The sequence below is a fragment of the Engystomops pustulosus genome, chromosome 2 (assembly GCF_040894005.1).
Source record: "Engystomops pustulosus chromosome 2, aEngPut4.maternal, whole genome shotgun sequence".
NCBI lineage: Eukaryota > Metazoa > Chordata > Amphibia > Anura > Leptodactylidae > Engystomops > Engystomops pustulosus.
In genome coordinates this window covers 26,878,585-26,897,467 of record NC_092412.1, presented here as the reverse complement: position 1 = coordinate 26,897,467, position 18,883 = coordinate 26,878,585, and the positions used below count along the sequence as shown (strand labels likewise).

Below are 18,883 nucleotides of genomic sequence, written 5' to 3'. Positions count from 1 at the left end.
GGCGTGGACATCGGACAACTTGACAGATTCGGAACAACCGCGGAATTTAAAAAGCGATTTGTGTCGCAAGATCAGCACTCACATGCACTAGGACAAAGAAGGTGAACTCCGGCGGATATCCAGCGACACATGCTGGATATCGGGCGCACGATCTTATTGAATGCCGGCAGACCCGAATCCTCGTCAGATAACACTCCGCGGGATCACGACTGGACCGGGTAAGTAAATGTGCCCCTTTGTGCGGTTATCTTTTCTCGAAAGAGTTATTCACGTCTGCAGTGCTTCTACCGAGCAAATAAGGTCTTACACCATATGCTGTTGAATTCTATGGGCTGTCCATAAAATACGAGCATGTGTTGGGTCCTCCAGAACAAGAAATGCCCTATTTGTAAGTGGCTTTTCTCATCTCTCAATTTCCTAAACAAAGTGACCAAAAATTCAACACTTCCATGTTGAGGTCTTCAGGGTTTACACTAAACAGATATCAAGAGAACCGAAATGATGAGGGGGGGTAACCTTCCTGTTGACTATACCTGTAAAAAGGTCTTCCGGGGAGACCCAAAGGATCGGTGAATGCTCTCTCTGCGTACATCAGTTGGTCATTCAGGATGCGAACGGCCATTGGACTAGAAGAAGAAAACTTTTAGTTAATAGTGAGTCCTATTCACATGGTGCGGTATTGCATGGCACCTGCAGCTTTTGTGCTGTGGTGCTAGTGGGGACCGTAGCCTTGGGGGCTATGCCTGCCTACTGGCGCTGTGCTGCAGTGGCGGTGGATGCCATGTGATGCCGCACCCATTAGCGTGGGGACCCACTACAACAAGGTCACTGTCAAGAGTTTAGTGGCTTATACAACTTAATCAAATGTAACCAAGAACCTCCCTTTTGTTTCGAAAATATAGCCTAGAGGCACTAGATCATTATGTGATGTGTGGTTCAGCTCTTTTTTCTCTGCCAATGTTGGTTTAGTTAATAGAAATTGACACCTCAAGGTTTTGGACCAGCAAACTGCTTGAACTGATGCTTTTATAGAGGTGGTCACATATGCTAATGATCAATTAATTAACTTCTTTAGGATTTTGGCCTAGCCTTTGGTATATAAACAATGACCCAGTTAAATCTGTTACGTGATGTTCTTCATCTGAGGTCAAGTACCTAAATTTAAGACCTCATGGCCAGAGTTTTTTTCCGTTTCTTTTTTAATTTAGGTTCTTATATGTAAAACCATAGAATTCAAAGGATATGGTACATAAATTTTTTTCTCATTACTGAATATGTATTCGTTGTGATATAACAGCTTGGATCTTCTGGAATCCAGTGGTGGCCCAAGATTATTGATGTCCCTCACATGTATAAAACTTACTCTTTATAATTGACGTTTTTGACCCGCTGGTGCAGTCCGGCCGCTGAGGCGGTGAAATCATTGATGGCGTTATATAAATGTTCTGCGAGAAATAAAATACGAAAAATATTACAAGTCATGCACACTGGGTCAACCGGATATTCCAGCCTTAGACAATGAGGGACAATCTATTTGGGATACACCGGAAATAAACATGTAGAGGTACAAAACCATTGGTCTGGGGATTTGCAGGTGACCTACAACCACTAGGACTGTTGTTGCCCTGAAGGTCAAGGATGGACAAGACTGTCTCTTACTTACAATACAATTTATCATCCACCAAAGGACATTGTATGTTCCATGGGAGAGAAGAAGAAGCCCAAGCCCTCTGGGAGAGAAGAAGAAGCCCAAGCCCTCTGGGAGAGAAGAAGAAGCCCAAGCCCTCTGGGAGAGAAGAAGAAGCCCAAGCCCTCTGGGAGAGAAGAAGAAGCCCAAGCCCTCTGGGAGAGAAGAAGAAGCCCAAGCCCTCTGGGAGAGAAGAAGAAGCCCAAGCCCTCTGGGAGAGAAGAAGAAGCCCAAGCCCTCTGGGAGAGAAGAAGAAGCCCAAGCCCTCTGGGAGAGAAGAAGAAGCCCAAGCCCTCTGGGAGAGAAGAAGAAGCCCAAGCCCTCTGGGAGAGAAGAAGAAGCCCAAGCCCTCTGGGAGAGAAGAAGAAGCCCAAGCCCTCTGGGAGAGAAGAAGAAGCCCAAGCCCTCTGGGAGAGAAGAAGAAGCCCAAGCCCTCTGGGAGAGAAGAAGAAGCCCAAGCCCTCTGGGAGAGAAGAAGAAGCCCAAGCCCTCTGGGAGAGAAGAAGAAGCCCAAGCCCTCTGGGAGAGAAGAAGAAGCCCAAGCCCTCTGGGAGAGAAGAAGAAGCCCAAGCCCTCTGGGAGAGAAGAAGAAGCCCAAGCCCTCTGGGAGAGAAGAAGAAGCCCAAGCCCTCTGGGAGAGAAGAAGAAGCCCAAGCCCTCTGGGAGAGAAGAAGAAGCCCAAGCCCTCTGGGAGAGAAGAAGAAGCCCAAGCCCTCTGGGAGAGAAGAAGAAGCCCAAGCCCTCTGGGAGAGAAGAAGAAGCCCAAGCCCTCTGGGAGAGAAGAAGAAGCCCAAGCCCTCTGGGAGAGAAGAAGAAGCCCAAGCCCTCTGGGAGAGAAGAAGAAGCCCAAGCCCTCTGGGAGAGAAGAAGAAGCCCAAGCCCTCTGGGAGAGAAGAAGAAGCCCAAGCCCTCTGGGAGAGAAGAAGAAGCCCAAGCCCTCTGGGAGAGAAGAAGAAGCCCAAGCCCTCTGGGAGAGAAGAAGAAGCCCAAGCCCTCTGGGAGAGAAGAAGAAGCCCAAGCCCTCTGGGAGAGAAGAAGAAGCCCAAGCCCTCTGGGAGAGAAGAAGAAGCCCAAGCCCTCTGGGAGAGAAGAAGAAGCCCAAGCCCTCTGGGAGAGAAGAAGAAGCCCAAGCCCTCTGGGAGAGAAGAAGAAGCCCAAGCCCTCTGGGAGAGAAGAAGAAGCCCAAGCCCTCTGGGAGAGAAGAAGAAGCCCAAGCCCTCTGGGAGAGAAGAAGAAGCCCAAGCCCTCTGGGAGAGAAGAAGAAGCCCAAGCCCTCTGGGAGAGAAGAAGAAGCCCAAGCCCTCTGGGAGAGAAGAAGAAGCCCAAGCCCTCTGGGAGAGAAGAAGAAGCCCAAGCCCTCTGGGAGAGAAGAAGAAGCCCAAGCCCTCTGGGAGAGAAGAAGAAGCCCAAGCCCTCTGGGAGAGAAGAAGAAGCCCAAGCCCTCTGGGAGAGAAGAAGAAGCCCAAGCCCTCTGGGAGAGAAGAAGAAGCCCAAGCCCTCTGGGAGAGAAGAAGAAGCCCAAGCCCTCTGGGAGAGAAGAAGAAGCCCAAGCCCTCTGGGAGAGAAGAAGAAGCCCAAGCCCTCTGGGAGAGAAGAAGAAGCCCAAGCCCTCTGGGAGAGAAGAAGAAGCCCAAGCCCTCTGGGAGAGAAGAAGAAGCCCAAGCCCTCTGGGAGAGAAGAAGAAGCCCAAGCCCTCTGGGAGAGAAGAAGAAGCCCAAGCCCTCTGGGAGAGAAGGAGAAGATGAAGCCCTCTGGGAGAGAAGATGAAGCCCTCTGGGAGAGAAGATGAAGCCCTCTGGGAGAGAAGAAGAAGCCCAAGCCCTCTGGGAGAGAAGAAGAAGCCCAAGCCCTCTGGGAGAGAAGAAGAAGCCCAAGCCCTCTGGGAGAGAAGAAGAAGCCCAAGCCCTCTGGGAGAGAAGGAGAAGATGAAGCCCTCTGGGAGAGAAGATGAAGCCCTCTGGGAGAGAAGATGAAGCCCTCTGGGAGAGAAGAAGAAGCCCTCTAGAGGTTTTCAGAATTCCTGGAAACCCCCTTTGATGCAGCATTACATGGTTGCACTGACTGGTTAAGATTTCTATATACACAGGATTGGGAATAATATAGGGGGTAAGACCACTGGGACTCTTAGTAATCAGGACAACTGAAAAGGACAGCCATCTTTGAAATTCTGAAGTGAATGGAGCACCGAGGACACTTTAGAGGCTCTTTGCCCTCCCCCCCCCCCCATTCACCCTAAGGGTCCCGCTACAGGTGTATATTGTGGGACAATCCCCTTAACAGCCACATAGTACCCCATACTTACCTAATACTTATTAACACTTATGTAACTCCTGCCTTGCATGCCCCTCCTTCCTCCAACATGGAGCTTACAAGTGGGCAGCGACTACAGAGTGATTACATGTGCCTTCATTTACTGATATCCGTGATTCATATAGGGGACCCCAAAAATTGGGAGAATGGGGGACCATGTTCGACCAGAGTTCTTTTTGCTTTTACGGAACTTAAGTGATGGATTATAGGGTGGTGGTCCTAGAAGTCCCAAATACTATCCTTCTGTCCCTCTGTTCTGCTAATATCTTAGGGTTCTAAAGGTCACACAGTGATCACAGACTCATCCCTGTAGATCGGAGAGAAGTATCTCTTGTGGGCCAATCCCTTTAAGGAGACAATACAAAACGAGGCTGTAGATAAATAGTTGGGAATTATTGTCTGGTTTCTTGTACTCACCGAAGGTTACGTCATAGGCCGCCATCTGTTCCGCATACTTTTTGGCCAGATTGGAAATACTATCGGCGTAGTTCTTGAGCTCCTCTGCGTAGTCCTGGGCGTTATAGGGGATGATGGTGGAGTCCGCCAGCTCGTACACAAGGCTGCCCCTCACCTGGGCCACCGAAAGATGCTTCTTGAATGATGGGTCGTAAAAACGCTCCACCAGCTCGAATGTCTCATAGACGGTGTGGTAGACGGGGTAATTGCTGTATTTGTCCGTTTTCTGAAATATTACGGTATGTGTCTTGATTTACGTTAATTTGGTCCGAATACACGTATTTGTTCAATTAAAGTGCTGTGACATACTAAAAATGGCATTTATAATATTCAAGAGGAAGGTGGGGTTAGAATTTGGATGTTCTGTCATGTTAGGTCACTGTCTGCTACAAGATCAACACACTCTTCTGCTGCTGCTGTCCCAATTCGCATCATCAAATGGTCTAAACATCAAAACCCGAGGAATGACTTACACATTAAAGGACATCTACCACCAGGATGAAGGACTATATGCAAATGAGCCTGAACGGCTCTAGGCTCCCTAGGTGTTAATTGAGCCTAGAGCCCCTCATGCTCATTTGCATGCTGGTGGTAGAGAGGTCACGGTCTTGTAAAAGGTCAGCAGATTATTCTACTGTTGTGTTACAAGTCTTGTGAACTAATGTTCTACATGTTGTGTCTTTACATACGTATTATCACTGCCTTTCATGTAAACCTGCAATAACTTACATAATAACATCAATAAACGGGTTACTACCTAATAAAGTGGCCGGTGAGTGTATGTCTCTTCACTTACCAGTACAAACGTATTAGAACTCAATAACAAAGACGGAAGGGTCACTTTCTCCAACAAGATCAACAAATCCCTCTGCTGCGGAATCCTGTCATCCGATGGACTAAAAGTAGTTCCATTTTTACTAACTCTACAAAGATCTGTGTCTGTCCCATATAGACCAATAACAAATCCTATAAATGGACAGGTCACTGGCTCCTGCACGATCAGCATGCTTGTCCTCTGCTGCTGTCTTCATTCCCATAGTCTGATGATGTATAGATAGTTCTATTTCTACTAAATCTCAAGAGTCTGCCTCTATCACATGTAGACCTATGAATATTAAATTAATCATATAAAGCAACAGGTCACTATCTCCTACAAGAACAGCACACTCCTCTTCCGCTGCCGTTTTCATTCCTATCATATGATCTACAGGTAATTCTGTGTCTACTTACTTAACACTTTGCCTCTGTCATCTATAAACCTATCACAACGAGCTTAATAATATGGACAGACAGGTCACTGGATCCTACAAGAACAGCACACTCCTCTTCCGCTGCCGTTTTCATTCCTATCATATGATCTACAGGTAATTCTGTGTCTACTTACTTAACACTTTGCCTCTGTCATCTATAAACCTATCACAACGAGCTTAATAATATGGACAGACAGGTCACTGGATCCTACAAGATCAGCACACTCCTCTTCAGCTGCTGTTTTCATTCCTATCATATGATCTACAGGTAATTCTATGTCTGCTATCTTAATGCTTTGCCTCTGTCATCCATAAACCTATCACAACTAGCTTAATAATATGGACAGACAGGTCACTGGATCCTACAATATCAGCACACTCTTCTTCTGCTGCTGTCTTCATTCCTATCATCTGATGATCTACAGATAATTCTATGTCTGCTATCTTAACGCTTTGCCTCTGTCGTCCATAAACCTATCACAACTAGCTCAATAATATAGAGACAGGTCACTGGATCCTACAAGATCAGAACACTCTTCTGCCGCTGTCTGCATTCTTATCCTTTGATGGTCTACATATTCTACCCTTCAACTTTACTTCAGCTAACGTCAAGGCATTGCTTTTATTCATACGTCTTAAGTTGGCCATGACTTGTTTACAACTGATAGACAGGTCAATGGTTCCTGCAAGATCAGCACATTCATCTCATGCTGTTGTCATCATCTTGAAGTTTGAAGCAGAAATATAGCTGCCTGTACATCTCAAGTCTGACCCTCGTAACATATAGATCTATTCATAAATCAGATACAGTGTATCATAATTAACTCAATCATATAAATGGTCTGGTCACTGGCTCCTTCAAAATCAGCACAACCCTCCCCTGCTGCAATCTTCATTCTCATCATCTGATTGTCTACAGTGTAGGTTATTACTACTCGCTTCATTGCAATGTCTCCATATTACGTAGATCCATCATTACTACATGAATTACATGTGTGTGCAGGTCACTGTCTCAGCCAAAATCAACACACTCTTCTTGTGCTGCTTTTAGACATTTGGTCCACTAACCAAGAGTGAGGTCACATTTTCTGATAGTAAAGCTAGGCTGCTTTCCTACGGAAACAGCACCACATCTGTCTCTGTCTGGTATTACAGCTTTTGTCCACTTTAGTAAATGGCTGCAGTACCACTTACATCCAGTGCACAGGTGTGGCACTGTTTCTGGAAAGAAGCAGAAACCTTGTACACTGCATAGAAAGACCGCTTAACAATCCTATTATGTACAGACTACCTACACCTGTGTGGGCACGGTTATGACTTACACTAGCAATGTATATACAGTCTATAGGTGGCGCTATAGCAGGGTACTCACGTCATTTTTGGTATATCGAGCTCTTCCCGATGCAAGCCCCAAACGTTGGAAATACGCCTCAAAGTCACTGCCGGATCCAAGTTTATTTATTCTGCAGGACACAGGACAGTGTATGAGTATACAGCACTATGTATACAGCTGCAGTATGCAATAGGATGCAGTATGCTGTCCCACCAGGACCACCCACAGACCCCAAACCCTCTGGCAAAATGACATTTTGCCAATCACATTCCCTATAAACCACAGAAAGTGATGTCAGAAGCAGTGAAAAGGATCAGTCACCATATCATATGGTGGTCTAGGGAGGGGAAAGAGCTACATCTAAAATCCCTGGTGGTCCGGAGTGACAAAGTGGTTAATTGTTATTTCCAAGGAACCTTATAGGAGTGGATCTCTCAAGTTCATATGTAGCTCTTTGCTAAACAGGTCTGTAAAACTAGCAGCCAAGACAGCAGGAAAAAAAAAAACTGTGCTGATGAAAAACACTGGTCTCATAGTAGGAGTCCAGCTGTATTCATCAGCACAAACCTGCCCATCTCTGTTCCGGAATCTTATGAAAATGACAATTCCAATTACAGTCAATGACTGGCTGCAGCCCTGACATCACCTGGGTTTAGCAGCGGGGGGGGGGGGGGGGGGGGGGGGTTGGGTGGGATCATGACCTCACGAAAAGTGGGGGATGGGTGGGTGGCTGGGGTTTAGGATGATAAACAGATACCTTGGCAGATCTTTCTTTTGAGGTGATGTGGATTTCTGTAGCCAGCTGTCATACAAGGACTGTCCACTGAAGCCTTCATCTGGGCTAGCGATCTGCAAACATAAAACATATCAATGACCACCGAGCCAATAAATTATTATTTTTATGACCACCGCATCTAGGGGGTTATACGGCCTGGATCATCCCACACAATCTGAGCTTTGAAAGCAGGTAACTGGATATCTTAATCCAGTCTAACACACAATTTGGAGACCAAAGCATAACCTTAACTAAGCTGCCATTAAAAAAATGTGATTACTTGTGTTGTTAGTAGCAGCAGGACTGTGATAAATGGATTTATATTCTATAACTGTAGCTTCTCTAAGTTCACTAGGGATGTGTCCTCACACTGCTGTGCTCTGTTACTTTCTTCAGCCAGTGTTGTGTATTGATCCTGGAGATCTGTGTAATCATACCTTTGCATATGTTGTTAGCTGCATGACTGTGAAATATAGTTTTATATTTAGGGATTGTAGCTCATCCAAATTGGAATGTGTCCTCACAGTAAGTGAGAATAATCTCTCAATAAGAACAATTTATTAATGGCACAGGACCCATATAAAGTTAAAATGTTTTCGGTTTAAAGTAGATCACCATCACTAGGCAGACAATGTTGATAGACCTCCCTCATGTGATTGGCGTCACGCCCCTGATCAATTTGGTGTTTGTTGTACTAAAATCCGTCCACCCGTTCTGAAGATATGGCCTTTGGAAGTTTGGATGTGAATTATTTCATATTAGCCAAGGGGGCAGTTTATTTATGCTGGAGGTTTGTTAATAGATAAAAGGTTACCGCCCCCTTGTCAAGTTTCAGTTTATTCACATATAAACTTTCGAGGGCCATATCTTCTGAACGGTTGGACGGATTTTCAAAAAACAAACGCCAAAATGATCTTGGAAGAAGCGACAATCACATGCAGTTGGTCATTCCGTTTTTTTTAACTTGGTAACGGGTCCCCTTTAAAAAAGAAATCTCTATATTTTTATTTATTTTTAATAGTTTTTTTTCCTCTTACAATTTGACTTTTTTCAGCTGAACAAGAAAATAAATAATACAACCGGAGAGGAGATTATATTACACAACCAGCACCGATTCTTCTTTTTGTGATATTGACTTATAATTCTGATCTACGCGACCACGGAGGCCCCTGAGTGCACGGAGAAGGGTAAAGGCGAGTCCGTACTGAGTCGGTACCGCTTCATCAAACCCAACTGAGTTCAATGTAGCAGAGCTGACTTTGTGCTGTTGTAGTAAGTTACTTTAAACTTTATTAGGCTGAGCAGATTACTGGTGTGATTAGACTCCTACTCATCAGACATCTTTGGTACATCCTAACCATAGCCCGCACTACTGCATCTTGCCAGAGGGAGGCATCACCAATACCTGCACCAATCCTATTACAACAGGAGATCAAACAATCTAATCCCTTAATCCAATCTATAGGAGTACATTCGGAAACACCCACCATGGCTGACTTTATATGCGTCTTTTTGGAGTGATCAGCTGATTGATGAAGGTCAGGTCATACATCATCCCTGCAGCGGCCACTACAGGTCAACAGTGGTATTGCATGACGTCCATTACGATAAAAGGGCAATTATTTCATATAAGGACACCCGAATCTCATCCCTAAGGACTAACATCTCTCTGTTTGTATATGTATCCCATGATCAGTAAAGCACTACAGCATATGATGGTGCTATATAAATATCTATTATTACAGTATTACGGTCAATGCTGCCGAAACATCCCCTTTAAAATAAAGTCATGCTCTCATTTTTCCCTAACTACCCCGATATGGAGTGGTTTCCATCTCAGCATGACAATCAAGTGACAGCCGTCAACATATCCAGTGATTGCTAGCGCCCCTATACTGAAATAAGGATCCGCCAGAAAGACAAGGACAAGAAAGATTTCCCGTGCCGCTTCCTGCTGGGATCCGCTCCAGTTCCTGGGAACTAAATATACAGAAAAAAAAAAAACTACAAATATAAAATGTATAAAACTATAAATTATCTGTAACAGTGACCCAATAATGCAAAAATACCAGGAGAACGGAATGCTGCTGCCACCCGGTGGTCATCATGATTATTACATACAAGAGTTGCAAATTAACAAGTATTATGTAGCACATGGTCACCTCAGGGCGCGTTCACACGTTGCGTTTTGACCTGCGTTTTCATTGCGTTTGAAACGCATATACAACAGCTGATGAGAGGTGATTTGCCTAATTACATTACCGTTTACGTTTGTAAACGCAATGTTAACGCATGCATTAACACATTGTTAACACATGCGTTAACATTGCGTTTACGATGCGTTTTGTGATGTAATTAGGCAAATCACCCCTCCTCAGCTGTTGTATATGTGTTTCAAACGCAATGAAAACGCAGGTCAAAACGCAACGTGTGAACGCGCCCTCAGGGTTAAAATTGTAACATATTGCTTTACTCTTAAAGGGGTTATCCGAGTTTAATTTTTTTTTTATGGCCGGGCTGGGGAGGGATAGTTAAACATAATAAACATGGACTTACCTCCTCCGGCGCCGCCGATGTCCCGCGCCGCGGTCACTTCGTTCCGTGCCCCTGTAAACAAACAGGGGCACGGAAGCCGCGCACAGGGAGCTTCCGGTCCGCGATGTGGACGGCTCCTCCCATCCGTCCCTATCTCTCAGTGTTGTAAGCGCTGGGAGATGGTGCGCATGGGAGCATCCGGCCGGCCGGAAGCTCCCTGTGCGCCGGTGTAATGAAACTGGCGCACGGAGAAGACGGGCCGCGGCGCGGGACATCGGCAGCACCGGAGGAGGTAAGTACATGTTTATTATGTTTAAATAGCCCTCCCCAGCCCGGCCATAAAAAAAAAATTAAACCCGGATAACCCCTTTAAAGGGAGTCATCAGCTCCCAGCTCACCCCACAGGTGAGACCAGGCACGTTAGAAGCTTTTCAGACATATCTTTCCTGTTTCTAAAACATTTGACACGTTAAAGAAAAAAAGAAAAACTTTTTAACTTTATGCAAATGAGCTTCTCAGTGCACAAGGGGCGGTGCCTGCTGCTGCTGAACCAGTTTTTTTCTTTCTACAGCGCCTGGTGGACAATCATTGACACTAGAAGTTGAAAGTACATAAAGTACATAAAACAGGAAATCGGAGAATGGCTCCGCCCCCTGGTGCAACAAGAAGCTCATTTGCATAAAGAGAAAAATGGAATTTTCTCTAAAGTGGCAGATCTGTGGGAAAAACATGAAAGTTATGTCTGGGAAGCTTATCAAGAGTCCTACACAACGCTGGAATCACTTTTGGGGTGATTTGGGAGCTGGTTGTCCCCCTTTAAGTGCGTAGAAGTACAAACTTGGGCTCACTTTTCTATAAACTATTATGCCCTGTTAAAAGTCATGACTCTGTTGCCTCTTAACCAAAATGTCAGCCCCACTGATATATGGAAGATTGTTTTGAAGTGTCTGAGAGCAAAACTGTGCTAGTTACCCATGGCAACCAGTCAGAGCGCAGCTTTTATTTCCCCACAGATGTTTATAAAATGAAAGCTGAGCTCTGATTGGTTTCCATGGACAACTAGAACATTTTTACCTCAGACACTTCTGATAAATCTCCCCCCATAGTGTCGATAATGTCTCCATCATTGTGGCCACAAGGTCATTGCCGATTGCTGCACTATTAAAGGGGTTGTCCAGAATGATAACCTGCTTTCTTGCAAAAACAGTGCCACAGCTGTGCGCAGGTTGTGTCTGGTATTGCAGCTCAGTGAATAGAAATAAAATGCAATTCCACTTACACCCTGTGTACAGGTGTGGGGATGTTTCTGGGTATAATCAGACATGTTTTATATAATACTGGACAATCCCTTTAAGCAGGCTACAAATAAAACCCTGAAGAGCGATGTGAACTCCGGCTGACGGAGGCGTCACTAATTGTAGGCCCTTGTCCCAACATCCTATAGGTGGTAGCAACGGGAACACAAGCCGGACATAATTGCAGGCGACACACTGGGACCGGTAAGACGAGTTGACCCGGTAGGAGAGATCTTCAATATACGATTGGGTCAAATGAGGTCAAAATCCCTTAAAGTTTTTGCCACTTAAAAGATATAATTTTGCCATTCGTGAATGAAAACCCTCTTGTTACCTTGTTAAAAATCTATTACTGACAGGTGGAGATCATTGTATCCAGTGTAGACAATGCTCTGTGAGCTTCACAGCCCAGACTCCACAATGATACATTGTAACAAGCTAGAAAAAAAATTTGTGCGGCAGCCTCTGATATGTTGAGCTCACAGAGCATTGTCTAGGCTGGATACAATCCTATCCACACCCTGTACATAGCTGGACCTTCTCTCAGCTGATAATCGGATACAATGGCTACAATGTATCAGTCCGGAGTCCAGAATGTTCAGCTCACAGAGCATTGTCTAGACTGTATACAATTCTATACACAGGCTGTATATAGTTTGTCCTGCTCTCAGCTTATACTCGGATACAATGGCTACAATGCAACAGTCCAGAGTCCAGGCTGTTTAGCTCACAGAGCATTATCTAGGCTGGGGACAATTCAATCCACACCCTGTACATAGATGGACCTGTTCTCAGTGGATACAATGACTACAGTGTATCTGTCGGTTGTCCAGAATGTTCAGCTCACAGAGCATCGTCTAGACTGGATACAATTCTATACACAGGCTGTACAGCTGGTCCTTCTCTCAGCGGATAATCGGATGCAATGACTACAATGTAATAGTCGGAAATCTGGGCCGTTTAGCTCACAGAGCATTGTCTAGGCTGGATACAATCCTATTCACACCCTGTACATAACTGGTCCTGCTTTCAGCTCATAATCACATCCAATGGCTACAATGTATCAGTCCCGAATCCAAGCTCACAGAGCATTGTCTAGACTGGATACAATTCTATACACAGGCTGCACACAGCTGGTCCTTCTCTCAGCGGATAATCAGATGCAATGACTACAATGTAATAGTCCTGAATCCGGGCTGTTTAGCTCACAGAGTATTTTCTAGGCTGGGGACAATTCAATCCACACCCTGTACATAGATGGACCTGCTCTCAGCAGATAATCTGATGCAATGACTACAATGTAATAGTCCAGAGTCCGGGCTGTTTAGCTCACAGAGCATTTTCTAGGCTGGGGACAATTCAATCCACACCCTGTACATAGATGGACCTGCTCTCAGCAGATAATCTGATGCAATGACTACAATGTAATAGTCCAGAGTCCGGGCTGTTTAGCTCACAGAGCATTTTCTAGACTGGATACAATTACAGGGGGCAGAATGGCGAAGATTTAAAAAAAAAAAAAAAAAAATTATAAATTGATATAATTTCATATTAATAGTGATCAAAGCTATAAAGACCTGTTTAAAACTCACCCGCTTGGTCACGTTATACACCAGCCTGTACATTAGTGGGGTGCAATCAACACGCAACGTGTAGTTACCTGCAAATAAAGAATACATTAAAACATGTACATACATCTACAATAATCAGGATACTGTGAAGACCACCCCTTACCATAGGCCTCAATACAGCATGAGGTTCACCTGCTCCATCTCTAGGAGCCAACAGGGGGCACTAAAGGAGCCATCCACATAATAAGTATCTGATCTCTAGGGACCCGCCCACTGGGACCCCCCACCAATCAGATTAGTCTGTAGTGAACATATCTGCTGAGGGTCTTTCAGGGACCCCCAGTCCCAGCAGAGAGACCCCCATTGTCCAGGCCCTTCTCCCATATACTGTAATAAGGGGATTATAAGGATTGTAAGAAAATCACTAAGCAACAGGTAAAATTTACCTTCTAACGCGGAATCTGAGTTGATGTAGGCCACGCCGCGTTCCTGGAGAATTTTTGCATTTTCCTAAAGATTAAATAAAAATATAAAAGTAAAACTATTGAAATAATGTTCTCTCCTTGTTTACCGGGTCCTCCAGTTTCCTCCCACACTCCAAACACATACTAGTAGGTTGATTAGATTGTGAGCCCCATTGGGGACAGGGACTGAGCTCTGTACAGCGCTGCGGAATCTGTGTGCGCTATATAAATAAAGAAATGAATAATAAATAATATTCTTATTATTGTTAAACCCCATAATACCTGCAGATGTTCTCTCTAGTGCCACCTACAGGTGACTCTGGGTCCCACAGTTAAAACCCCCATCCATAAGTTTATAGAAGATCCTATAATTTAATCGGTGGGGCTAGAGAGAAATCTAAGGATATTTTGCATATATTTCCCATGATGCATTGCGTAGAAGTCTCTGTAACTTTCTTAATGTCTGCAAACAGACACAATTCTCTAGTAATAAAATGGTAGAGTCCTGTAGACTTTTGGGGATACTTGTTTAACTTGTTTAATCCTGCCTGCTGATGGAAGAGCCTGTGGATATTCTCGCTTGCTGAGCCTAGCGCCATGACAACTATCCCGCTGGCCAAGCTCGGGGCGGTCATGTTGTGTGCGCTACATACTAATCCCCTCCGTTCTGTACAGAATCCTCTACCCCATGTACTGACCCTGAGGGGCTTGTGCATATGGATAAGAGCCAATCAGAACAGGCAGAGCTTCAGTGTAAAGCATGGGGGAGTAACACAGCAGCTGGCAACATCTCTGCTTGCTGTTAGTCAATAAGAGTCCTCACTGATTTCTTTAAGGTGTCACTGCCCTCATAGCTGAACGAGCTCTGCAAATTTATCATCAACCTAGGACTACTCTTCTTACTGATTAACAGCAAGCAGAGATCTTGAAAGTATTTCAGGATTCACAAGGCTTTAAGTGCACTGGGGGTATGTCCTCACACTGCTGTGCTCTGTGCTCTCTGCAGACCGTGATGGGTATTGTCCCTGGAGATCCGTGTCATTATACCATTCTTTATGCTTATAATAGTAGCAGGATAATAAAGAGCAGATTTAGCCTTTGGGGTTGTGTGCTCACACTGCTGTGCTCTGTGCTCTCTGCATACAGTGTTGGATACCGTCCCTGGAGATTTGTCCTCAGTGTTCTTAACTCTCAGAATTGAAAGGAGCGAATGTTTAGAAGTTCAATTCAATGTAACTGCTGGGGCTGTAGAGCAGTTCAATGCGGAGAGCCAAGATCGCAGCAGTGTGAGGAGACGCCCTCAAACTATACAAACCTAGAATATAAATCTTCTCTTCACTGTCCTGCTGCAACCATCAACATCAACTAAGGTATAATTATACATCTCTGCAGGGACAATACCTAACACTGCATGAAGAAAGCTATGAGCATAGCGGGGTGAGGACACTCCACGGATATAAATCCATATTTCACAGTCCTGCTGCTACGGACATAACTATATTATTACACATCTCTCCATGAACAATACCCTGCAGAGAGCACAGAAGTGTGAGGAAACTCCTAGAATATAAATCCACAGTCCTGCTGCTACAACAACATAAACAAAGACATTAATACATTAACTCCATGAACAATACCCTGCAGAGAGCACAGAAGTGTGAGGAAACTCCTAGAATATAAATCCACAATCCTGCTGCTACAAACAACATAAGCAAAGACATTAATACACAACTCCATGAACAATACTCTGCAGAGAGCACAGAAGTGTGAGGAAACTCCTAGAATATAAATCCACAATCCTGCTGCTACAACAACAAACAAAGACATTAATACATTAACTCCATGAACAATACCCTGCAGAGAGCACAGAAGTGTGAGGAAACTCCTAGAATATAAATCCACAATCCTGCTGCTACAAACAACATAAGTAAAGACATTAATACACAACTCCATGAACAATACTCTGCAGAGAGCACAGAAGTGTGAGGAAACTCCTAGAATATAAATCCACAGTCCTGCTGCTACAAACAACATAAGCAAAGACATTAATACACATAACTCCATGAACAATACCCTGCAGAGAGCACAGAAGTGTGGGGAAACTCCTAGAATATAAATCCACAGTCCTGCTGCTACAAACAACATAAGCAAAGACATTAATACACATAACTCCATGAACAATACCCTGCAGAGAGCACAGAAGTGTGGGGAAACTCCTAGAATATAAATCCACAGTCCTGTTGCTACAAACAACATAAACAAAGATATTATTACACATAACTCCATGAACAATACCCTGAAGAGAGCACAGAAGTGTGGGGAAACTCCTAGAATATAAATCCACAGTCCTGTTGCTACAAACAACATAAACAAAGATATTATTACACATAACTCCATGAACAATACCCTGAAGAGAGCACAGAAGTGTGGGGAAACTAATGGAATAGAAATCCATATTTCACTTTCCTGCTGCTACACAGTAGACACATAAATGTATGCTTACTCATCTCTGCCAGGACAATACCTTTTACTGTCTAACAAATTGTCTTTAAAGGAAATCTACCATCCAAATCCATCATGATAAACCCGGGAAACACTTGCTCATAGATCCAGGCACTGTGACTTTGCTAATCTTCTTATATTTGTTATCCATTCCTTCTAAAATCAACTTTTTAAATAATGCTAATGAACTAGAAGGGCTCTGGGGATGTTATCAGATCTGTGCTTCAGCTTCACAGGCTGTTACACTGTCTACCCCTCGCTCTGCCTGCTGTAATCTTACGCAGTGGAAGGGGAAAGTGCTCCTGTAACAGCCTAAGAAACTGCAGCATGAAGGGCCTCTGGTAATGCCCCCAGGACTCCTGCAGATTCATTAGCATCATTTTAAAAGTTGGTTGTAGAAGGAAGGAGGCCATGGATAACAAATATAAGAAGATGAACTGGATCTATGAGTAATGTCCCTGGTTTATCAGGATGGATTTTGATAGTAGTCAGAACTGCAGTGGGATCCCTTTAATATAACAATGTAGCAATGTCAAGTATAACAATGTCATTCTCTCTTTACTTTCCTTTGTGTTCTTTACTCCTGCTCCGCCCCCTCGGACCCTGTCCTAAGGGTAACACTGTATCTGTTCTCCCCGGAGTGTCCCTTTAATCAGATGTGCAGTAAATGTCAGTGATGTGAGAAGGCGAAGCAGTCACATTGTTTCACTCTTTACGATTTCCCATTAACAAATGTCATCCCAGACACATAGGAAGACGGGGACGCCCACCGCCATCTGGCACCTGGCCACATCCAGACAAAACATGGGAGGGGGGCGTGGGATCTCTGCTCTATATACAGCAGCACGTGGAGCACGAGGGATCTCATTACTAGATGAATGTTGTGATTGGCTGAAAGTTCCGGTTTTGGTGATCCAAATCCTAGCGAAAGTTATGGAAGGATCATGCTGCATGGGTGGGCAAGAAGTGTGGTCATGGGGGGGGGGGGGGGGGGGGGGGGGGGAATTCACATAATAGAGAAGAAATCAATAATATATCGGTTCACATTCTTCTGTTTCCATAACTTTTTTTATTTTTCTCTATACAGATTTTTATGAGGATTTCTTGTCTGTACACGAGAACTTCCCCCCTCCCACTGTGTGATATTAAATCAGGCAGAGGGAAAGTGCTGTTACACTGTGTCCCCTTCCCCCAGCAGTGTAACAGCATGTGAAGCTTCAACATGGAGGGGCTCTGGTAACCCCTGTAACCCCCCCTCCCCCCGCAAAGACTATAAAGGTTGATTTCAGTGGGAAAGAAGCCATTGATAACAGATATAAGAAGATTACCACAGTCCTGGTGCCTGGATCTATTAATAATGTCCCTGGTTTATCATGATGGATTTGGATGCTAGAATTTCTTTAAAGGAGTTTTCTCACCTAACAAGTTAGGTCCTATCCTGTGGATAGGACCTAACTTATTGATCGGTGGTGAGTTATGAGACCCCCACAGATCACGAGAACGGAGGGTCCAAGGGACCCCTCGTCGCTCCTCGAGATGAGTGGAGCAGACGGCCATGTATGCCCATGCTGCTCCAATCATCTCTATGGAGCCACAGAATATTGCTGAGCGCTGCGGAGCGAATATGGGTCCATCGGACCCCCCTTTTTCGTGATCTGTGGGATCTCATCACCCAGACCCTCACCGATGAGCCAGGCCCTAGGGCCTAACTTATTTGGTGGGAAAACCCCTTTACAAACAAAATACCGTCCCACCCACCTTATATATAATCCAACTTCCTTACTATATGTCATGGGGGGATTCAACACTTAGGGGTGACTGGTACCACTGCACCCCATATACTCCTATACTGTGGCACCAAATATTGGTTTCTCTCACCTCGGCCCATTCTGTGGATCCCAACAACCCAAACTCTTCTGCGTCCCAGCTGGCAAAGATGATTGTTCTTCTGGGTCTCCATCCTAAAATTAGAATAATGATATTAATAAATACTTGTAATTACCATAAGAGGTCCCTGTGCCAATATTACAATGGCAGTGAAATATGAAACAGATTGCTTAAAGGGGTTGTCCAGAATTATTTTTGTCTCTCCAAAACGGCTACCTCCTGGGTGGAGTATTAACTTATAAAGATCTGGCTTAGGGTTTGTATATATTGAGCAGGTACCTCTTGCAGGGGGTTAGATTGTCTAATACTTCAGGGGAGATGGTGATGAAAGAGGGTCCTATGCTATATATGGAATTTAATGCCCATAATGAGGGGCGTGTCCTACATAAATGGGCGGGGCATGGGACTTGGGGTACTTTTTGTTTGGTAGCACAGTTACTAGATAAAGGAGTATCTATCAATGTGAATAAAGGGATCACATGCATCATTTGGTATTTAGTGATGAGGGTGGGGCCTAAATAAATGGGCGGGGCACTGAGTGAGTCAGTCGGAGGTTTGTACTTGTGTAAGGGGAGTCTATTAATTTAAAGGGGGGGTTTATATATGTCGAGTGGAATTGTTGTGGGGTATTTTAAACATTTAGTAGTGAGACGGAGGGGGGCCTATCCTCCATATTGGATTCAAATGCAAATATTGAGGGCGTGGCCTATGTAAATGGGCAAGGCAAACGATTTGGGGTTTGTATATGTGGAGTAGAATTGTTCAGGGGTGTTTAACGAGTTTAAAGAGCGTGATGAATGGAGTGTTGAATTGCAATG

At 44.5% G+C, this 18,883-nt stretch overlaps 1 protein-coding gene across 2 annotated transcripts in view; it reads right to left on the bottom strand.

The window, feature by feature from the left end:
* LOC140117392 (N-acetylated-alpha-linked acidic dipeptidase 2-like) overlaps positions 1-18,883 on the bottom strand; it is a 55,839-nt gene that overhangs the window by 2,451 nt on the left and 34,505 nt on the right. For both annotated transcript variants that reach the window (XM_072134095.1, XM_072134096.1), the window contains exons 12-19: positions 18,057-18,139; positions 13,659-13,722; positions 13,234-13,301; positions 7,794-7,885; positions 7,076-7,166; positions 4,415-4,679; positions 1,364-1,445; positions 534-626 (exon numbers count right to left, since the gene is read on the bottom strand). In XM_072134095.1, the coding sequence (XP_071990196.1) occupies positions 534-626; positions 1,364-1,445; positions 4,415-4,679; positions 7,076-7,166; positions 7,794-7,885; positions 13,234-13,301; positions 13,659-13,722; positions 18,057-18,139 (838 nt within the window). The remainder of the gene's footprint in view (positions 1-533; positions 627-1,363; positions 1,446-4,414; positions 4,680-7,075; positions 7,167-7,793; positions 7,886-13,233; positions 13,302-13,658; positions 13,723-18,056; positions 18,140-18,883) is intronic.